The sequence below is a fragment of the Periplaneta americana genome, chromosome 9 (assembly GCF_040183065.1).
Source record: "Periplaneta americana isolate PAMFEO1 chromosome 9, P.americana_PAMFEO1_priV1, whole genome shotgun sequence".
Lineage (NCBI taxonomy): Eukaryota > Metazoa > Arthropoda > Insecta > Blattodea > Blattidae > Periplaneta > Periplaneta americana.
The window spans coordinates 139,347,172-139,371,609 of record NC_091125.1 but is presented as its reverse complement, the minus strand read 5'-3'; the positions used below and the strand labels follow the sequence as shown (position 1 = coordinate 139,371,609).

General features: G+C 36.1%; 1 protein-coding gene across 32 annotated transcripts in view; it reads left to right on the top strand.

The window, feature by feature from the left end:
- trol (terribly reduced optic lobes) overlaps positions 1 to 24,438 on the top strand; it is a 1,501,851-nt gene that overhangs the window by 1,341,908 nt on the left and 135,505 nt on the right. For all 32 annotated transcript variants that reach the window (XM_069835989.1, XM_069835996.1, XM_069835998.1 and 29 more), the window contains 12 exons: positions 3,268 to 3,405; positions 5,141 to 5,272; positions 6,307 to 6,423; positions 8,040 to 8,233; positions 8,564 to 8,776; positions 10,412 to 10,546; positions 12,158 to 12,319; positions 15,597 to 15,802; positions 17,270 to 17,417; positions 19,474 to 19,625; positions 20,913 to 21,052; positions 23,880 to 23,947. In XM_069835989.1, the coding sequence (XP_069692090.1) occupies positions 3,268 to 3,405; positions 5,141 to 5,272; positions 6,307 to 6,423; positions 8,040 to 8,233; positions 8,564 to 8,776; positions 10,412 to 10,546; positions 12,158 to 12,319; positions 15,597 to 15,802; positions 17,270 to 17,417; positions 19,474 to 19,625; positions 20,913 to 21,052; positions 23,880 to 23,947 (1,805 nt within the window). The remainder of the gene's footprint in view (positions 1 to 3,267; positions 3,406 to 5,140; positions 5,273 to 6,306; positions 6,424 to 8,039; positions 8,234 to 8,563; positions 8,777 to 10,411; positions 10,547 to 12,157; positions 12,320 to 15,596; positions 15,803 to 17,269; positions 17,418 to 19,473; positions 19,626 to 20,912; positions 21,053 to 23,879; positions 23,948 to 24,438) is intronic.

Here is a 24,438-nt window from a genome sequence, read left to right as displayed (position 1 = left end):
GTATCAGTGGTCTGTGTAGTGTATAAGATTTGAATTAACACATTAGCATTGATCATAATTGTATTTTTCATCTTATAATAAAAGAAGGTTTCTAAATCGTTACCTGTGAGTGTTGTTACTACAAAAGCAATTGCTTTTACAGTTCACATAGATCAAAGCTAAAATTTGGTTTTGTCTAAATTTTTTAAAATTAATTATGTTTTCTTTGGTATTGGTACTGAACTTAAGGGGAGAGGATGGTATTTTTTAAAACTTTTTTCCTATTTGGTGTAAAATATTAATTTTTTGTATGTAGAGAGCTCATAGCTGTAGGAACTCAACCAAATATAAATATTTTGAAAAAAATTATTTGGGGGCCCAAATTTGAAAAAAAATATACCCAATGCAGGATTGTACTAAAACCGATATATCTAAACCGTTTTTAAAGATAGATTCAAAGAGTCTTTTGCAATGTATTTGCAAAAGCATGTTCTACAAACTGTCTGTAACAGAACTTTGATATTAGCCCCTACGTTTGTAAAATAAACAATTAAAATTTAATAACAATTTTCTGATTTCCTTTCTTGCAAACAAACGGACGTATTTTTAAAATGAAATCAATTAACAAAATTCTGTTACAGAGAAAAGTTTCCTAATAGTCTAAAGAATGTGTGTTCTAAATTTCATGCATGTATCATTAATAGTTCAGAAATTATATCCATTTTTGTCTGGCAACGTAGCAAAAAAAATGAAGTTACTGGAAACCGATAAAAGTGGGCATGTGATTTAAAAATCCATAGCGCTGGAAGTTTAAAAATGACGTCTCAACATCCGATAAGGGCACAAATACCCACAAAATGTCATGCAATGCATTCCACACATATCAAAGGATATTTTAAAGAAAGAACAAATTTTTTTGAAAATTTAATTTACCGGAAACAACAATAAAAGTGGGCGAGTAATTTAAAAATCCATAACGCAGGAAGTTTAAAAATGGCGAATCAACATCCGATAAGGGCACAAATACCTATAAAATGTTATGTTATGCATTCCACACATATCACAGGGTATTTTAAAGAATTTTTTTTTTAAATTTACTCATTTTTCACCAAAAAATACCATCCTCTCCCCTTAATGTAAGACCACTCATGAGGTTCCGACCTGTTTTCGGACAGTTGACTAACCAACAATAGAGGAAACTAACACAACTGTGATATTTAATAGGTTTATTTATATAGCCTGCAGAATGTCACATCTTCCGCATAAAAAAAAGCATGGACAAGTTAAGAACACTTTACTAAATAAATTAAGCTTAGAAACCTGTGTCCTGAGAATAGTGAATACCGGTATTGAATAAAATTATCGTTAAATTGTGCAGAGATAAAACATTGAAATTGAAAATATAATGAAAATAATTTATTCAATCCACATTATGCTCAAAAATGTTTCACTTCCACAGTCTTGCCTACCAGGGAAGACCTTCCTAAATCCAAAGGAAATATTTTCCATTACTGGTACTAAAGCTTTTCTCACTGAAAAAATGGCAGCAGTGTCCTGCAGGCTGTGTACTAACACTTTGTACACAAATTCTTTACTATCCCCACAAGTAGCAGTCCAAAGGATTCAAATCCGGGGATGTCAGTGGCCAATATTGCCCTATCAATCGATTCATCATTGGAGAAACATTCAATCGAGTTCTTTCTATTGCCTTTGCAAACTAATGAGCAAGTCCGCCCTACTGATACAGTACACTCGAATTTTGCCTTCTAGCAAAGTGCAGAAGACTTTCCGAAGGAAATCTGTAAAAACTGGTCAGTTAAAGGTTCTTCTGAAACAGACCAGAACCTATTATTGTGATACCAAGGTAGGGAACACCTTGGCGATTGGATAATGCTTCATTTTCTCATGGAGAGCTTAACATTTAATTATTAATATTATTACATGAAATCCTTCTTTGTCCCATTAAAGCCGGGAGAAGAGCCCCAAGATATATCATCACTCTTTATAGCTTTTAACAACAGTTTTGCGAAATAATCTTGGTTCACTATATTGGACAGTAAGAAACGCATATAAACATTGTATTATTTTAATATAATTTTGATGAAAATAATTGAGACACTTGTAATTTATAAAGTACCAATATTGTTAGTCAAATAAATTATGTAGGCTGATCTAATACATTATGCGGAATCACACTATGTCTAAAACTTCTGCGTACATAGTTATAATTTTACTCGATTAAGTAAGTAAACTTTCAGACACATTTTTAAGAAGAACTGCTTGATTATAAGAATGAAAAAAATATTGTATTCCTAAGCATGAGAGAGTTTTTTTCAAGGTTAGTGTACTATCTTTTCAGATGTTTTGCATGTTTCGTTTGTACTTGATTGCAATTGTTATCCCTCGATACAAAAAGAAATAGTTTTTGTAATTAAGTGTACCGGTAGTATTGTATTACACCTGCCTTTGCCTTTAATGTCCAGAGCACTGTTAGTGATGTTGTTAATATAATATGTTATTTTTGATTGTACCCTGTCTTTGTTTTTATAGCTCCTTTGAAGTTTGTGTTAGAATAAGGGGAAACTGATCAATTTTACTCTTATTAAGCTAAGTTTGTTGAATGTGTTTATACAGGAAGAGAATCTTCATTAGATTATTTTCTTACATTGGAGAGAGCTTTTAGTTTTCCATAAATTATAATTCCTTTATTGAAATTAGTATGTTATTATAACATTAAGATCATTTCAGAATATTAGAATGCTCTGTTAAATATTCCAGGGAGTTCGAGAATATTATTGAACGTAGAATATTCTCGAACTCTGCAACAGATCTCACAAAGTCTTGTTTCTGTCTCACTATTTTAAGATTTGTAATCAGAATTGTAATAATTAGATACTTGTCATTGGAGAAGATGAAGACAATATATTTTTGGAGCGTGAGACTGACAACACTGAAAGTTGGATAATTTTTAGAAACCATTTTCCTGAAAAAGGAAGTCCCGGGAATAAAAAAAAATTGAGCTGAAATAGCAATATTAGATATTTATAGGGGTTTTAGAAATGCAAGAAATAGACGTACATACGGCTTTAAAACCTGGTGTCTCCACTGTAGCTCTAAATTTAAGTAATGACAGTAATTACCTGTCTTTCGTTTTACTTGAGTAAAAATATGAATTTATATTTAACAACTATTTTAAAATAAACTCTAAAAATTTTTACCATTTTGGGGTATAATTTCGTGAAGTTTTTGGTACGGTACCGTCACAATTGATACATTAAATTCTTTCAGCTCCTCTGCCTCCAACTCGTCCACCCACAGCCTGCCGCTTGAACGAGGCCACCTGCTCAAATGGGGAATGTATCAGCAAACAGGCAGTGTGCGACGGCAAGTTTGACTGTTCTGACGGCTCTGATGAACTGAGATGCAGTGAGTATCAAATTCAACAATTGTAGAGGAAGCGCAAAGAAAGCTTGCCCATTTGACTGATGTGCAGAGAATGATATTCGGTCCTCGTGCCGCCACGCTCGTTACAGGGCTGCTATGAATCACCTAATGCTGATTACAGGGCGCATTCGAAAGTGCGGTCTTGAGCTGTTCGTATCGTGGAGTGTATTGTGCAGAGCGGGTAGAAGCCAGCGTGTGTGTTACATTTTCTGCGTTTTATCCCTGATATCAGTAGTTTTATGTAGTTCAAAGTGTGTTTGTTAAATAACAGAGTTCTGTATAACATTCTAAGTACTTAACAATGCTCCCGTTTCGCTCTAAATTAGGAAGTGCTAATAAAACGTTACACAGTCAAACTAGGGAATTATTTATAACGTTCATAAATTTATGAAAAACGAAACAGGCTCTGCTCGTAACATAAGGAGTATATACAGATTAAAATAAACCGACCATAGTACCACACTAGTTATCGGAACATTTTAATAAAATCACATAGTATTAGTGTTTTATTACAACGTCAAATATCAATTATTACACGATTACATATTTCTTATAACATCTTTGTCATTTCATTCAGTGATTTTAAGTGTAAAAAAATTCGTGCTTCTGTATTTTCAACAATGCTATGTTATTAGTTACTCTGCAACAAGGTTTAGGTTACTTACATGCGCTGTGATAAATCTCACTCGAAATATCAAGCCAGCAGACGACTGATCACTACCAATCGAATCGAAGCGAGCCCGAACGTTTCCGAAAGTTCGCGCAACTTTCCGTGGCAAGCTCTTCTTGCATTACCTCTACTGCTCTTCAACAATTCTTGTCTGCCAGTGGAAATATTTTCCAACTGAGTACGCATTTTATTAAGACTCTTCTGGAACTTGTTTTTTTTTATAATAAGGCCCGGATTAATAGACAAAAGTTTTCATCTTAGACAAAAAACGCACTGTTTATGTCAGTACAGTGATAGCTCCACTGCACTTTCACTACAAAGACGACATAAACACACACTGTCACTCACTGTACTTTCAGTATTATACTCTGCTCACTCACTACCGTTATAACTTGCTTATTTTCACTATAAATCTAACAAATAGCGAGCATATTATACTGGTCTATTAGTGAAGTTCTTAATCCCATATTTAGTAAATCTGCAGGTAGAGCATTCCAGTCCTTCATAGTACGGTTGAGAAAAGAAAACTTTCCAATGTCATTTCTCTGTTTTCTTTCCCTCAATGTATGTAAGTAGTCGTTCCCTGAACAGTAATTTAGTGGCTTCAACCTAATTTTATTTCTCTCCAGACAGACTCACCTCTGTACATTTTAAACATTTCATATAATCGAACTCTTGTCCTTTCTGTGAGAGGCTAAATTTCTGGAGATATGATGTCGAGAGGTGGTACAGACCACATCAACTCCTTCTAGTACTGAGATTCAGAAATAATGGGTGGTTGCTTAGCTTCTTGACTCCTTTGTACGGTATCTTAAATTTATTTTTCTTATGTAAGATTGTTTTTTTTTTTTTTTTTTTTTTTTTTTGTGTACCGGTATTTAAGAGACTTCATGAGAGGTCAAGAATTAAAAAAAAAAAAAAAAGAAAAAAGAATGTATTGTGTCTTGTATTATATTTTAAGTTTGTTAGTGTTGCAGCTGCCACTCTTTACAAAGTTCTACAGATTCTTATATCAAGTTTTGTGAAGTGTAAGTGTTCTGTTTGCAGATCCACATGGTTGCGAGCCTAATGAATTCCGATGTGACAACAAGAAATGTGTCCTGAAGACGTGGCGCTGTGACTCTGATGATGATTGTGGAGATGGGTCAGATGAAAGGAGTTGTGCTACAAATCCTCCAGGTAAAATCGTTATACTTGTAGCGGACAAGATCGGAATTGGGATTTATTTTTCGGATATTCTTCTGTTTCCTCATATTAGACATATCAATATAATTTCATTCGATCTTTATTCCGTTATCCTGGATACTGATATGCAACGAACCTTCGTGTAGTCAGCCAGTGTGGGATGGGAAAGTGCAAGATTCGTTTATTGTATTAAGAACTTTTATATTTTTTTTCTTACACTTTCGGTTCTCATAAAGCTTGTAAATTTACTTAATTTATTGAGTAAAACTTTGCAATTCACTTTAGCTTTTTATCGAGAATTAATAGTTTTCATTTTGTTGTGTGTATAGGGTTGCCAACTTTTTTCTTTAAGAAAATACGGGAGATTAAGAAATCGACAAAATTTCACATAGAAAATTAGCAAATTATTCAGTTCAGTTATTAAAAAACAAGTTTATTCTACACTTCGATAGCTAGGCTTAAATTAAGAGTATTTTGAGACATATTGTCTCGTGTAATAGTTGAAGTCAGTTGCGTTGCATTTTGCAGCTCTGATTTGATTAGATATGTTGTACTCCTGTTTCAAACATCTGTCCAATTATTATACATTAAATAAAACATCCTCTTTGTATGAGCATTATTACTTGGTATGCATAGAACAAAACTAGCCAGTTTTTTCAGAATTAAAATACTAATATTGTTTGGTTTTAAACAGGTGAGCACTAAAACCCATTTCTGGAAAGCATGACCGGTACCTTCCGAAAAGACTGCACATTTCAGTGCATCTCTTGAACAAAAAAATTCATCATATAAACAGTCATCATTCATGGCAAAATCAAATGTTTAGAATAATGATTTTACTTTATGCAAAAATAAGGGAGAAAAATGTTCGAAGAGAAGAAAAATACGGGAGCCAGGAGACTGTTAAAAATTAGGGGCAAATACGGAAGGGTTGGCAACCCTATTTGTGTAGTAAATATGTAAAGTATTTAGGATATTATTCAGACGAAATTGTGTTATTCAGTTACGATCTATTTTTTATGTAACAGGTTCTCCATGTCGATACAATGAATACCAGTGCAAGTCAGGAAAGCAGTGTGTTCCAAAATCCTTCCACTGTGATCTGGAAGTTGACTGCTTGGATGGCTCTGATGAAGTTGGCTGCTGTAAGTATTCTACAACGCCCTGAAAATACCGTAATTTGTGCTAATAATTTTATTTTACCAAATAACATTAGTCTGCCATTTGCGTTTCTTTTATCTCCATTGCTTTCACAAGTTTATTTCAGACTTATTATACATTTCTTTATGCTGTTGTTTTCTGATGTCTTCCGTTTGGTAGTGAAGTCACCATTAGGAAGTCTCTTTCACTTCTGTATCCTGAAACGAGAGCATCACGGGTTGTGACGTGATTTTCTATAATTGATTTTCCAAATTAATTTTTAATTTTTCTCGTAGTACCAGTACATTTCATGAGTAACCTCTTTGACTTCTTGTTTGTACGGATTCGTTCATTCGTGCCAATTACTGTCACAAATAAAATGAAGTTATTGAGAAAAGCAGCAGAATATACAGGCTAAATAGGAAAGTATATACATTATTGTTGTAGTTGTTTAGTGAACTGTACGAAGACAGGTTTGAACCTCATAAGTGATACCGATAAGGCATCACTCATGAGACAACTAAGCCAGTTCCTATACGTTATTTATGTTGTTGTTGTTGTTTTCTAATGCCAGGCGTTTGACAATAAAGTCATTTGACCTCTTGCACTCCAATATTTTTCAAAGATATTATCATGGTCAGCCACTGAAGCACAGATTTTGAGGTGTTCCGAATCCATTTCTTGGTTTGAGTTGCACAATGGGCAGTTAGGAGACTGATATATTCCAATTCTATGCAGGTGTTCGGCCAAACAATCATGGCCTTTTGCCAATCTAAATGCAGCTACAGACGATTTTCGTGTTAAATCGGGAATTAACTGTGGATTATGATGATATGTTATTTATAAACATATATTAAATACACGCACTTGCGCACACTCTCTCTCTTTCTGTCTCTCCCTTTCATTCATTCACTCTCCCCCCCCCTCTCTCTCTCTCCCTCTCCCTTCCCTTCCCTTTCATCTATCTCCCCTCTCTCTCTCTCTCTTCCTCTCTCTCACCCTCTCCCTCTCCCTCCTGATCTCTCCCTCTACCCCTACTTCTCTCCCCTTCCTCCTCATTTCCCCTTTTCTCTCCCCTCCGTCCCCTTCTCCCTCTCTTATTCTTCCCCCTCTCCTTCCTTTCCCTCCCCCCTCTCTCTTTCATATGTTGATGGAATGCGTTTGTAAATCTTCGCCTTTAGATTTGCTAATAATAATAATAATAATAATAATAATAATAATGATGATGATTATGATTATGATGATGATGATCATCATCATCATCATCATCATCATCGCAAGACATAGATCAAAGAAGTATGGTAACTATTAATCAAAACTAATATTTTCATCTTCAAATTGTGTAAGTTATCTAACGTACGTAAGTTCGATTCCGACCATGAGTGGTGAATTTTCAGTCAAGAAAGAAAATTCTAAGCTCCGGTACAGTTTCCATCAAATGAGTAAATAAAGCTGTTAGCCTCATGTAGAGAGTTTGTATTTGTAGGAGATCTCTTTGTTCATGAATAAAAGTTCTGGGTAATGTATTAAGAATAATTATAGAGATGCCATCAAATTTCACTCACTCTTATGACAGCATTCATGTGATACTTAGTTGGATGATAATTGCCTTTTATTTCAGCGCCTGTGTACATTCAGACCCCTCCGCCACCCATGGTGATGGCGAATATTGGCGATGTTCTGACTATTCAGTGTACAGCTATCGGTGTGCCCATTCCCGAAGTGGTGTGGAGGTTGAACTGGGGACACCTGCCGGAAAAGTGCACCATGACCAGTGTAGGAGGAGTTGGTACCTTGACGTGTCCTGATATTCAGGTAACAAAATCTTCTTCTTCACTTTCCATTCCTCTTTCGCTTTTATTTCCTTATTCTCTTCCCCCTCCTGATATTTCTCCCCCTCCTTCACCACCACCTTTATTTAGTATTTTTCTCATATAATTCCACTCTTTCTGTTCCTTCTCGTATGTTATTTTCTCTCTTCGTTTCCTCCTGTTTTTCGTTTACCTAATAAACTAAAAATCTAAGTGGACTTTATTGGGATGCGAGATACAGATTGGGTTAAAAGTCCCCAATTGTGAGCCATTGGAATCCAAGCAACCATGAGAATATAGTTTTCCATTGTATCGTTTATTTCTTTGTCAATAGGAATCCGACCAAGGAGCGTACAGCTGTGAAGCAATCAACAACAAGGGCTCTGTGTTTGCTGTTCCGGACTCCATTCTCGTTGTGAAGAAGCAGCCGTCAGTTTGTCGTCCAGGCTATTTCAACAATGAAGCAAGATCACCTGCCGAGTGCATCTCCTGCTTCTGTTTTGGAGTCACTACAGAGTGCAGCAGTGCTGACCTGTTTACTTACCAGGTACAACTTATTTCTTTGGCAATACATTTCTGTTCGTCATTTTGGCTTCTACGAGGGGGATCCAGGAAATAACGACCGTTTTGTTGTAATAATTAAAAAAAAAAAAATATTTATTTGAAAAAAACAAAGTCTGTTACATAACTGAAGCTTACTTTACTTCTCTACATAATCACCACCTACATTTAAACATTTGTCGTATCTGTTCACTAGCTTTAGAATTCCCGTGTTATATTCCTCTGCCGCCAGTTCATTAAGCCAGGTGTTCACTGTCTTCTTCAACTCTTCATCACTTCCAAAACGCGTACCACCCAGAAAGTCTTTCAGCTTAGTGAAAAGGTGAAAATCGCTAGGAGCAAGGTCTGGACTATAGGGCGGATGGTCAAAGATTTCCCAACTGAATTGATCCACCAATTCTCGAGTTGAAGCAGCAGTGTGCGGGCGGGCGTTGTCGTGAAGAAGCACAACTCCTCTCGAAAGCATTCCTCACCTCTTGTTTTGGATGGCTCGCCGTAGTTTTCGTGAAGTCTCACAATAACGATTTGCATTGATCGTAGTGCCTTTTGGCATGAAATCCAGCAAAAGAACACCTTTGCGATCCCAAAAGACAGTAGCCATGACTTTTTGTGTTGAGAGAGTCTGTTTGAATTTTCTCGGTTTCTTGGGTGATGAGGGATGATGCCACTGACGTGATTGGCGCTTGGTCTCTGGGGTGTTGTGAGACACCCAGGTCTCATCACCAGTCACAATTTGATCAAGAAAGGCGTCTCCATCTGTGTGATATCGCATCAAGAATGTCAATGCTGAGGCCATTCTCTGAGTTTTGTGTTGGTCACTCAGTTGCCGTGGAACCCATCGTGCACAGATTTTGTGGTAGCCAAGATGTTGCGACACAATTTCACCAAGCAAAGAACGAGAAATGTCAGGAAAGGCAATATGCAATTCGTCAAGTGATGTGCGCCTGTCTTGCAAGATTCTGTCGGTCACTTTAGTCTTCAGGTCTTCTGTGATGAGTGATGGGCGTCCGGGTCGAGTTTCATTGTGGACATTTGTTCGCCCATTGTTGAACATTTCGCACCATTTTCTCACATTTCTTTCATTCATTACAGTATCACCATACACTTCTTTCAATTGCCGGTAAATTTCTGCAGGTTTCAAATGTCGGGCATTCAAAAATCGAATCACACTCCTCACCTCACAGTCGGCGGGATTATCAATCACGTCGTTCATTTTGAAGTAACACAAAATGCACAATGGCGACTTGTTGCAACCAGTACTCACAACATTATGAGAACACATGTTAAGGAAGCCAGTTGACCTTCAAACAAGAAAGGGGAGTCAGCTGCGCGGCGGGTATGCGCGAACGGTCGTTATTTCCTGGATCCCCCTCGTATTAACAGAAAAGCTAGTATGAGAAAATATTAAAGTTGAACATAGTGTGTTTACTGAAGAATAAGCAGCTTTTGCGATTATTCCAAGTTCCGTACCATGCATTCTATTTCATTTACTCATTTACTTTTGAGCAGATTGTGGTAGCAATAACAAATTTGCCATTTTCCATTGGTACAGTATAAATACTTCATTCTTAAAGAATATTTGAAGCAAAAGTAACGTTGTATATTTTCATTATTTTTACAGCTGCCACCACCATTTGACCAATACAAACTGGTTGGAGTGAATGTGAACCCATCTACAGGTGCAGTGGAAATCCGTTCAGAAACACCATACCGGTCTACACCGACCATCCGCCCAATAGCGAGAAATGGTTTCCACGTAAGTCTTAAAACTTTTCTTCTTCTCTGACTTTTGAGTAATGCTGTCATGACTATTATTGTCCAAGTGTCCAGTAATCATTACTGCTGGGAAAATATGACTTACTATTGCAGCCTTATAAATAAATAAGTTATAAATTGTTACACTGTTAATGTTTTTAATATACTTAATTTTTTAATCCGTTTATGTTTATTAAAGTTATTATACAATTCGTAATTTTAATAATTAACGATTTTGTCATTAAAAGAACCTTATATTCTAGGAGATCCAGATAATTTCTAGACAAAATACTTATTATTAAACCTGCCTTGAAGTAGATAAAGCAATATATTTAAAAAATCATATACCAACATGCCACTGGTATAGCTTATGCGGTAGCGTGTTTGCCTTCTTATCCCGAAATGCACGTCAGTGTGGGTTCGATTCCCACTTAGGCTGAATAGTTGGGTTATTTCCGATGTTTTTTTTTCCAATTGTAAGGCGAATGTGAGATATTTTATGGCGAATATTGGCCTCTTCTCGCCAAATACTATCTTGGCTAGCACCAGTCCCATCGATGTTAAATAACCAAGTACAGTAAAACCCCGATAAGGCGCTGTTCAAGGGACCGGGTGTAAAACGCGTATTAGGTGGGTATACTAATTTTGACTTATATACAGTATCTATTAGCATTTTTCTCTGTTGAAATACATGATTCATGAAAGGTAATACAGTATTACTCCATTATGTAATTACTGTACTGTACGTCAAAGACGTTTATAATATGTACTATACTAAATTCTTTCGAAAAAAAAAAAACCATTTATAGTTGTTTGCCGTGTGCGTGTTGGCCAAGTCCTCATGTTTACCACACTTCAGTTTCTGCAATTACATCCTCCCGACGTCGCAGCTGTAGTGATTGAGTCGCGATTTTTTATTATCGTTCTTAATGTCGATGATGGGATTCCTAATGAATCAGAGAGTTGTTTCTGAGTAAGAGTACTGTTCTCATCGTACTTTCGTAAGATTTCCAATTTTTCCGACACAGAAACGGCTTTTCGTTTAACACTCATTGTAATCACATTCACAGACACTTCAGTACACTAAAGGACAACAAACTGCCCAGCAAAAATTTCCAGAATTTTATTACGGCCGAGTGAGGAATGTTGTTTGAGAGAGAGGGTTAGCAAGAGGGTGAAGTATTGTAACTGTATGTATGCTTTAACCACGCAGATAAGGAGTCGAATAAGAGAGCGTAACAAGAGGGTGGGGTATACTAAGGTATGAAGTATGAAGGTTTAAATGCGCAGGTAAAGGATCGAATACCAATACTTTTCAGGTTAATGGCACCAGTGAGTTCAATGGCCAAGATGTTTCATTGCTGTTATAGTACATTGCTGAAAATTACATCGAAAATATTCCACAAAATCAGCGCATTATGCGGGACTTGAGCACAACAAACGGGGTATTTTATAAAGGCGTTATATATGAAATGTGCAGGGAGCAGACAAAAAATGCGTATTACATGGGATAGCGTAATAAGCGGGCACGTCTTATCGAGGTTTGACTGTAGTTGATACAGCATAATTAAATACCAACTAAAACAAGTTGTAAATTGAATTTTTTTTACAGGTTCAAACTTCAGAGAGACTTGGCGACAATCTTTACCCATACTTTGCAATGCCAGAGAACTACCACGGCAATCAACTGAAATCCTATGGAGGCTATCTCAAGTACACTGTGAAACATGAAGGACGTGGACATCCAATCTCTGCACCTGACGTCGTCCTGTCTGTGAGTATTATTCCATGTTGAAACTTTCGTACACTACTTTTTACACTTGAATATAAATAATTGATTAAATGGCGATCATACTTGTGTTCATTACGTAAGCATGTGCCGTGCTTATATATACAAACTACACCAATACATAAACAAAATACACCCAAAACTCCAATACACACTGGAACTTGAAAACAATAACTCCATAAATTTCCTAGACATCACCATAACAAAAGTTGACAACAAACACACCTTCAAAATATACAGAAAACCAACCACCACCTTTACACACATACACAACACATCTAATCACCCCACACAACACAAACATGCTGCATTCAGGACAATGGTACACAGATTACTCAACATACCCATGAGCCAACAACACTACAATGAAGAAGTGAACACAATCAAATACATAGCACAAGAAAATGGTTACAACTCAAACATAATAGACAAATCATAAGGAAGACAAAACAAAAACTCAAGAAACATAAAAACACACAAACACAAGAAATACATCACACTAACATACGAAAACAAAAACACACACAAGATCGCATCCTCATTCAGAAAACAGAAATACAACATACCATACAGAACAGAAAACACTACAAAGACATCTCACACAAACAACACAAACAAATAAATGCAACCACACAGGCGTATACAAGCTCACATGCAATAGTTGCGACAGTTTCTACATTGGACAGACAGGCAGATCATTCCAAACTCGATACAAAGAACACATTAAAGCAATAACCAGAGGACACAATACATCTACATATGCCGAACACATAACTAATGCTAACCACACATACAATACCGGTAACATAAATACAGACATGGAAATCCTACACATACAATCCAAAAACCAAAAACTCAACACACTAGAACAATATGAAATATACAGACACACTAAAACACACCCTAATCAAATTCTCAACACACAGATCAATTTCAGAACACACACACTATTTGACACAACTCTTCATCACACGAGCGCACCCACACAACAGGCAGTGAAGTTGAGATAGCGCCAAGATCTAGTAGGCTCTGAGGATGGTGTTAAGTAGCACCGAAACAGCTGTAAGCCGCACATGCTTACGTAATTAACACAAGTAAGATCGCCATTTAATCAATTATGAGTATTATTATTTTAACTTTTCTTTACCTCTATTTTTTTTTACAATAGAAGTATAAAGAGAAAGCATTATGACACTTAAAGCTGGTGGCTTCATTGCTAAAATAGCTGAGCATTGGATAACAACAGCTTAAAGTAATCGACTTTGTGATTTTCACGGAACTACAGTTTTTCAGCATGTGTTACACTAATAAAGTGGTGTTTGGAATGTCATAGATTGTCTCGCTTTCTTTCTCTGTTTATAACATTATCTTCCCAACTATTGATTTGATTTTTTTTGTAGTGAGTACCGGCACATACAAGTTGATCCAATGAGGAGTTGACACACATGAAATATAATCATTTTTAATATTTAATAAACATGTTGAATAAGCAGGTATTAATTTAGTATAATTTGGTAAAAGCCGTCTATATACTTACTTATTTACAAATGGCTTTTAAGGAACCCGAAGGTTCATTGCTGCCCTCACATAAGCCTGCCATCAGTCCCTATCCTGTGCAAGATTAATCCAGTCTCTATCATCATATCCCACTCCCTCAAATCCATTTTAATATTATCCTCCCATCTACGTCTCGGCCTCCCCAAAGGTCTTTTTCCCTCCGGTCTCCCAACCAATACACTATATGCATTTCTGGATTCGCCCATACGTGCTACATGCCCTGCCCATCTCAAACGTCTGGATTTAATGTTCCTAATTATGTCAGGTGAAGAATACAATGTGTGCAGTTCTGCGTTGTGTAACTTTCTCCATTCTCCTGTAACTTCATCCCGCTTAGCCCCAAATATTTTCCTAAACACCTTATTCTCAAACACCCTTAACCTATGTTCCTCTCTCAGAGTGAGAGTCCAAGTTTCACAACCATACAGAACAACCAGTAATATAACTGTTTTATAAATTCTGACTTTCAGATTTTTTGACAGCAGACTAGATGATAAAAGCTTCTCAACCGAATAATAACACGCATTTCCGTGGGAAAAGCCGTCTATATGCTGATCATAAATACAAATGTAATAGTTATTGAATACTATTCTACATTGTAATATCAAGTTAAGTGATGAACGTTTTCGGCAATTTTTGCCATCGTTGGATCATATAGTATAACAATTATAATACGCCTTATTTCATGAGTTTGTTTGATAGTACGGTTTTACAGCAATGGATTCAGAGTAGATTACACATAAAATATGGTTAAAAATTAAAACATTTTACTAATACATGTTAACAGATTAAAATATAAAACTATATGGATAGCAGCATATGTCTATGTTAAACATGTTGTACATTACTCGTATCTTCCTTAATTAAACTGTGGAAAGGAGTAAATTACTATAAGTAACTATCACGAATTATGTAATTGTCAAGAAACTTGATTGTTTTGTTACGATAAGTGTAAATTGTTTAGTGCAGTATAGTAACTTGCGTGATCGTGAGGAACGAATGGGTTGCTGTGCTGCTTACCCTAGTTCGGTTGCAACTGACTACTCACATTGTATTTACATGGAATTCATTATATTAATGTACATCGTATGACTTCGGGAGGGGAGTGGGGGGGGGATACGTGTTGGTTCATTCGAAGAGTTTTGTATAGTGATTAATTTAAACAGATTGAATAAAGGATTTGAAGTATTAATAATTTGTTCGTAATTTGATTGTATGCTTTGACAATGTAATATTCTTCTGCTATGTCTATAATGTTATTATTATTTAGGACTTTTACTATTTGTAATGTGTCTTTGATGTTGATGAGTTCATGGCCTTCTTCTATTAAGTGTGTGGCAAATTTATCACTTAACTTGATATTACAATGTAAAATAGTATTCAATAACTATTAAATCTGTATTTATGATATACATATAGACGACTTTTATCCAATTATAATAAAATCATTTTTGCTAAAAAAAATGCCTATTCTTGGAAGTTTCCGTCATGTACACCTATCCTATGAATATGTTTCCTAAGGCTACAGTTTTCCGTCAGTAATCCAATCACACTTTTCAAGTCGGTACTTTTTAGGACAAAGTATTATTTAGTGAAGCCCTTGGAAAGTTTGAATTGAAGGCATATACGAATAACTGCTTTGTGAAATAGAGCTCTTCTTGGGTATAGCAAGGAACATTTATTCATTTTTTCTTTTTCTGCTCAGGGCAATGGCTACACATTGGTGCACCCAGGTCGACCCCCAGTGGCAGGACGTGATAATGACTACTCTGTGAGATTCTTCTATGGCGAATGGTACAAGCGAGGAAGTGCTCGACCAGGCGGAGATATCCCAGGAGAACCAACAGACACCCTTGCAACAAGAGAGGAGATCATGATGGCGCTTGGAAATGTTGACAACCTTCTCATAAGGTCAGGCAGTTTGTGTTCCTTTCCTGTTCATTTCGATTTATTACTACTGCATCATCGTCATCATCATTTTAGACTATGTGTTCTATTGCGGAGTCACTCCATCATTTAGCTGGTCGTCCTCAGTGGCATACCATTGCATACTGGTACCACCAAAAAAAAAAGCACTGATGCCCACTATTATGAAGTCACTTTTTTTACTTCAGCCTCAATTCGTATGTATTTGAGTGATGTATTTGAAAATTGTTTGTTATGCAGTACATCTTGATTACACAACAGAGGTCTGCATCGGACGTTTTCACTCGAGTGCCAAGTAGTTCACAGCATAATCCGATAGGTAGCGCACATGCATGATGGGTAAAATTGTCGCGAGCGATAAATCCTCAAACGGTATAAGCTGAGCGTTAGACATTCGTTCTTGTTACAGTGATGAACTGTGTAGTAACATCATAGATGTTTATCATTTCAAAACTTGGCAGTGTTTAACTAATCTCTCCATAGTACAACTACAAAACTTACTTTAAAATGTAATATAAGTGTTTTAGGGAAATGTTTCCCCCCCCCCCCCCACACATATAGGAGTGATTTTGTTTTTGCCACATCTGATATATGTTATTGGATGTAAAAGTAATTATTATAAACGGAGAACACAATCACGATAATGCAAGAACTGTATCAAGTTTTCTAGTAATAATAATAATAATAATAATAATAATAATAATTTAGTGTATCAATCTTTGCGTTTGTAACAGTTGTGCAGCATGATTATTCGTTTTATTGTATTTTCTGTGACGTTATCTCTGTACTAATATTGTTATTAATCTAGGCTACTGCTATATCAATAATATTTTGTAAAACTTTTCTACATTGTCGCAGTATATAGGTGGAACACTATGTATGGACCTAACATAGTATATATGTGGTAAATCAAACATTGAATAATTATTAATTAGCAATAATAACTGTATATCGAAGTTTTTCATACTATTTTATTTATAACTTCATGTTATTGTTTTGGTACGTTCCATTGACTATTCCATTAAACGTCTGTCATAAACGCAGAAAATAAAGCCTTATTTCTACCGTGTGAGCAAAACATATGTGTATCTTATCTGTCGCCTTCCATACAAGATAAGACATGTCGGTGAGATGACCTTGTACTGTGCTTCTATTTATTACGAGCATATCACGACCGATCGTATCTCACTCGAGGGTGCGACACCCGACCAATTTCAAGCGAGCGATTTAACTCCAATGCAGCACTCTGTTACACAACTTTTAACACTGCATCACTTCGGAATATGTATTATATGACTTTCTTGTGTTAAATTGTATCGTACCTGGTTTACATGTTTCGACCTTATAAACCAGGTACGATAGAATTTAACACAAAAAAGTCATATCATACATATTCCGAAATTGTTTGTTGTTAAATTAAATATGTAATTTTAATTGAAATATTAATTACAGAGCGCAGTATGATGATGGTCCTATCCTGAATACCCAGATCTACAACATCAATATGGACTCAGCAGGCATCCGTAATACTGGACAAGGAAAGGCAGTGTATGTCGAGGAGTGTCGCTGTCCTGCTGGCTATGCAGGGCTCTCCTGTGAGGTCAGTCATCTGTTTTTAATTGTTTTCTCGATTTCAAAAATAAACAAGGGGGTAGTTGGGAGGAAAACAATCTGCAAGCATATTCTTGGTCTTTGGAAGGGGTTTTGATACTGGTAAAATATCTAGTCTTATTTGAAACTTGGGTAGCCTAATCATACATATTATACTTCGCTATCCTAGCTAGCCTCCTCCACCATACTTCTTACCAATTTTCATTATCTCTATCGTCTTATTTAACTTCCTATGACACTCCTCTCATTCATATTTCAATTTACTTACTAAGTTTTTAGTCGTCTCTTCCTTAGCCGTCTCTGGACCAGAAACACCCACTTCATCTTTTTCTGTGATAAATTCGTCATTCTTTTTCTTCGCTTCACTTCTCACTATTTCAGCTCTTGCACGCACAGAAACAACTTCACTTCTTCTCTCGGTACTGACCTTCCTTCCCACTAATCTGGTTAAATCACTTCCCAAATCACTTGAATTTTTACTCGTGTCACTAAACTTCATTGCATTTCTGGTACTTAAGCTGCTCTTATCTGATTTCTTCGGATATGTTTTCTTCTTCTGTATTCTTGATTTCAGCATTTCCTGGTTCTGTCTCACTTCCTCCAGCGATCTGCAATTCAGCTAATTCTCTGTCGTCTACACGTACCTGGTCAACGATCTTGTTGTGATAGTTACTTTCCACTACAATTGCTGATTGAGCAGACTGTCCATCACCTGTCACGTATATTTTGTCCCATCTTCACTTAACCTCTGTTTAGTTGGACTGGTCGGTATTAATCCATGCCAATGGTTTTCTTCAATTTTCCTACTTTCCAGTCATAAAGATATTTATATCCTTTTGTATGTGATTAGATTTAATTGCCGTTTAGCATATGTGATTGTTAAGGCACAGTTTTGATGCTTTCATAGCCGTGGTACAAATTCGGCCAAGGGCAAGGATGCTTGTCTGTGAATATGTGTTTCAATTGGGAATCCTATGTCGTATGAACCCCATATTACGGGAGTCCATCCGTATTTTTTATATAGCACTAACTTTTGGACCTTATATGTACCGAAATGGGATGAACAAAAAATAACAATAATATTGCATTTAAAGTACTTCGAACGACTCATGTTTATTCCAGGGGCGATTTCTCAGGGCATGCTATGCTTGCTGCTCAAGCCCAGTATTTTCGTAGAATGCGTATTTCTCAAAATGGCGTTACGTACATTAAAATTTATTTTGATTTTTGGAATACTGTATGCGTAATACCATCTGCAGGTTGCAAACAGCAAGTAACGCAACGCTTGCTCGTTTCTTGGAGCTACAGGAAAGACGTAGAAATAGCGAGAATATGATGCGCGCTCAAGTGTCTTCTTCCTTAGTCCGTCCTAGGCGCACATGCTTCTGTTGTGTGTTGTTTGAAGCTCTGGTCCGAGAGCTACACCAACGACTATTTAACGTTACACAGAGCAGTATTGACAGCGGTAATGTTCTGTGATTTGCGAGTGCAATGTAATTGTATGAGCAGAATGCATGTGTTAGCTGCTGCATGTGTTATTAATTCTTAAACATTAATTTGAAGTATTGCAATGAGTTCGAAATTGTGTGTCATTGAAACCTTATTATTAAATCCATTTTCCCGGAGGACTATTCAAGAGAAGACAGACATTATAGAGAATATGTGCGCTCGTTCATTGCAGCTCAATACAACAATATGCATTGGTTGGCAGGGTCGAAAAAACTAAATAAACTGTTTTGTTGGCCATGTTTGTTATATTATATCGAACTTCTACATCTGATAAGCGAATATGATCCATGACTCATAATGATTTCATAATTATAAAATAAATTATTTATGTGGGTCTGATTATTTTTATTAATCATGAATTATTATATTCTCCCATCTTCTCCTATGAATAAAAGAGCAAGCCTAACTTTCGTGACTAGCATTCGCCCCTGGCTTATTCTAAACGTCTGAAATGTATTTCAGTATTTCCCTTCATTAAAAACAAGAAAGTATTTTTGCTTATTGGACTAATTGGTCGTGTAATGTGTTTGTTGCAGCTGTGTGCACCTGGGTACAATCGTCACCAGTCAGGACCCTGGCTTGGACTATGCAGCAAAGATCGTGAACCATGTCGTCCTGGCACTTACGGAGATCCTCCACGTGTTCCTTGCCAACCTTGCCCATGTCCTCTTACTAATCCTACCAACCAGTAAGTGTTTATTACTCTTCCATGTGCAGTAAACATTTCAGTAATGCTACATTTGTTTTCATCATTGAAATTATTACTGAAAATGTAGAACTGTTATTGCTACAGTATTTTGAAAATTACAAAGGTGATGAGTCCTTAATGACGCAAACAAGTTAGAAGCCTGGTTCACAATACGATACCGTATTTGGATTTTTGCAAATAAAAAAACCTAATGATGATTGGACTCATGTTCGTATGACTTCTTTTGCTCAAAATGACCTATAGTCATAGAACTGATTCCTGAAGTGCTGGTTATACTTCGTGAATCATGAATCACCTTAAATTTTACAGGTAAAATAATTGTATTCATACAGCTATTAAACTTTGCAGGCAAAATAATTATATTACATATAGCTATTATACTTTGCAGACAAAATAATGATGTTACATACAGCTATTAAACTTTGCAGGCAAAATTATTATATTACATACAGCTATTGTATAATGCAGACAAAATAATGATATTAGGTACATAAATTTCAAAATGCTGTCATTCTCTCTGATTCTAAAGCAGCATTATATGCAATAAATTCATATAAAATGATGTCAATCCAAATTAAAGAATGTCACAAAATGATCCAACAACTTCAAAAACTACAGAAAAGAATTCAATTGCAATGGATACCTGCACATTGCGGAATTGTTGGAAATGAAACTGCTGACTTTCTTGCCAAAAAAGGATCCAATTTAATTCAGAATACAAATACAAGCCTACCTTTTACATCCATCAAAAGACTAATTAAAAATAAATATAAAATCAAGCAAAACCAAGCACTATGTACCAAAGCCAAAGATAAAAAATGGAGCATTTTAATAATAAAAAAAAAACAGAAATTATTCCAGAAATCCCACGTAAATCTGCAGTAGCAAAATTCAGACTGCTTACAGAACACGATTATTTGGCCAAACACGTGAATAAAATAGGAATTTACACAAATCCAAATTGCCCTCTATGCAACAAAGAAGAAGAAATGACTGAAGATCATCTCATAACCTGTGAAGTTCTACCTGATGGATCCACCACAGAGAAATATTGGAGAGCAAGAACACTAATGGCTTCGTTGCCAAAGCCCGGCATTAGATAACAACAACAACAACAACACATTCAGCTATTAAACTTAGCAGGCAAAATAATTACCGTATATTTCATACAACTATTCTGCACTGATTTTGTGACTGATTTTATTTTTATACAGTATGTTAAGGATATGTGTTAAGTGGAAAAACAATGCATGTCTGCTGTTGCAGGTTTGGTCGCACTTGTTACTTGGACACAGATGGACAGCCAACTTGTGATTGCCCTCAAGGCTATGTTGGACGCAGATGCGAGAAGTGTGCAGCAGGTTACCAAGGCAACCCGTTCATACCAGGCGACTCATGCACACAAGGTGACACAATGTTTGTCTTTCACTTCCACTTTTTTATGTTGATGTGAGACTCACTAAAACCATTTGGCCTTTGGTTTCCTCTTCTTTCGTCATTTGTGTGGACTTTATTCTTAGTATGTCATCCCGCATTTTCTGACTTTCTTACAAAATTTTGTCCTCATTGTTTCACTTTTATTATGTATAATTTAAAAATTATAGTCGAAATGCCCACTACAATAGTTCACGATATTAGGATGCCAGAAGACAAATCTGAAGTAAATCTTCAAGTTTGCTAATTGACAACAATACGTATGCAAAAATCCTTTATTTGCACTCTGTAATTTCTTTATCTCGTTATAATTTAATGTCTAAGATTCTGCTTCATACAGTGATTCACTTTGTACTTTCACTAAAATGTGTGCTGTGTAAGTTCAATTCAGCATATTGTTAATATTCTTGTTTTAGTTAACCGTTAAATTACATTGCAGTCTGTGGTACATCTGTGCCATTTACGTGTGATTAATTGTAGAAGTTAGGAAATTCAACTGGTTTACAATTTTAGTTCTGTTACATTAAACTGCAACATTCGTATTCATACTTTGTTTCATAATGTTTATTTATATGCTTTACGAGATAATGTCTTGGTCACCAGCAAGAGCGAGTTATTTGTACATGGTATCTGACTTAATCCATTCATATTTGCTTAGGCAGCCCAAATAACAGTCAATACATGTGTGAGGTATTTAATAGTTTCGTAGGCGAAACCAGGGGTGGGTATAACGTTCATCACGTGAATGTTACGAATTTTAATATTCGTATGATATTTTTATGTTAAACACTTGCTGTTAATCTGTTATGTAAATTATTTATTTTCTTTCCCCTTTCCAACCTTTATTTCAGTATTGGATAATATTTTATCGAGTCATTTGCTATTCTTATAGTTCCTATAATTTCGTTTTGTTAATATACAAGTTACGTCTAATCCTTCGAATTAATGTATTTGGTTTGTTTCATTCAGAATAAGCAACGCATCTTTAAAGAACAGACGGCGCAGAATTTTAACACAATTTATTAATTTATTGCAATATATTTTGAATATGTCACGTCTAGTGACACTATCATGAGAATGTCAAAACCTGGATAGACGAAGGAAAAAAGTTGGATTCAGACTGTGACAGACCATACGGTCTAAAGCATACGAGATCGATAACAACCCGCATAGAATAGGTCGATGTCGATGTAGTTTGCTTGGTGGATCATCTTATATATAACATTCTTCTCTCGCTGTCTTTCAGTTTTGCTGTTAAGAACTTCAGATATTCGAACTGTGAATGGTTCATATGATGTTGCGATGGATTGCGTATTTATATTTTAAAGTAATATTAATTAGAATATTCTAAAATCACCGAGAATCGAAGTTCGAAATTAAAAAGTACGAAAGAAAAGACTGAGTGTCTAACTTTCTCAGGCAGTTGAAACATTCATATTGTGAATTTATTTCCACTCAACAATAGGATTTATTCTTCCAACAATACTTCCTTTCTACAATTCGCCTTAAACGCTCTCGTCAACAATTGGATTTTCACTCAACACAGTATTCGTTATAGCACTCCACCAACGACAATGACAATTTACTTGGACTATTACAAACAACAATGAACTGTTAATCTTAACTAATATTTACAAAGCACTATTTACCAATCAGAACTATCAGTTCTCAGTTCACAGTTCTTCTAGCTCAGTCACTCGAGTTCACCGTATCTCGAACCACAGACCTTCAGAGACAGTTCACTGTACTCGAACTCAGGTCCCTCCAACTGCGGTCCACAGCACTCGAACTCAGGTCCCTCCAACTGCGGTCCACTGCACTCGAACTCAGGCCTTCGGATGCTGAAACAGTTGCGGACGCACACTCGAGCCGAACTCCGGTACACAAGGCTGGCTTGCTTGCTCTGTTCACTGGCTTACTGGCTGAACTAATCATGAATGACCCACACACTCCTTCGCGTCCGTAATTTATAACCACAGCAACGTAACCGAGAGACTTCGAATTCGCGATTTTTCCACTTTGACGGGCTTCTGGAAGAGTCGGGAAGGTCCGTTCCCCCTTACTCCGCATGCAGCAGTTGCGCGTGCACTCTCCCCTCGTCGCGTGGGCCCTTTTCCCTTTCCCCGCCGCGCGCCGTACCACAGTGCTCCATGAAGCCCGCGCGGTCTGCTCTCTTGCGGGACGCTGGTCGTGAGTTCGAATCTCACGTCGCTGTCACAATATGAACAAATCACTCTAGCCAAGAGTCATGAACTATCCCCGAGAGATCCACGTATTATAAATGTTTGTTTCTTTACTCGTATGAATTAATTTATCAATCAGTCCACCGAACCTATGTCTATTTATTGTTTTGGCTGTTTTCAATCGTTGCTTAAACTAAAATTCAAGTGCTGAGGATTAAAGAATTAAAAAAAAAAAAAAAAAGATTGTGTGTTCACCCTTAGTCGTGTTGTGCATGATGCCTAAAACAATTTATGAACGGCATGAGTCTTACACCCTGTATAATAATTTTCGTATTAACAACCTCATTAGTTTATTTTCTTTGACCGCTTTACCATATTTAAATTTGTAACTTGAAAAAGTATTGAATATGTTTGCAAGACACCTTTTTTACATTTGTAATTCAAGATTATTATACATTATCCTTAGACTGTATATTTCTATTGTTGATCCAATGCTTTCTATTGTAATTATACGAACGAGTAATGACTAATATGTACCTTTTTCAGTGTTTTCCACAACAATTTTCTGTGTAAACTGTAATATATTAATTATTCATAATATTTTCCATCATTGCAGGTTATTGTAATGCTGCAGGAAGTGTGTCACCTGAACCTGATCCATCCAGTGGCCACTGTATTTGTAAGGTGAGTTAACATACATTAACTGCAAACAGTTATTTATTTAACACTCACATCCAGCCACTATATAATAGATGATTGCTCATATACAATGCTTTGTATAATGATGCTGTGTCAAATTAACTTTATAGGATACGGTACTTTAACTGTTGTATTTTTGAGTAAAGAAAGTTCAGATAAGCATCGGTTTGATTCTGAGAATTACAGTGTTACAAAAATTTGGATCTTACAGAATGAATCAGTAATTGTGTTAACTATAAAAGAAGATACTAAAAGAAATTATGGCATAAATACTACAGTGGAACTTCGATTATCGTCGTTAATTCATTCCATATTGTGATAATTGTTGAAGTAATAATAAAATACCGGTAGTAATAGTAATTTATTCACCATAAAAATTTTTACAAATCATGGCTTCGTCAATCTTATTTCTAAGTCTTAATCTAGTTTCTGATTATACTACAGGCATATCTATGATTTAAAACCACGTTACAGCT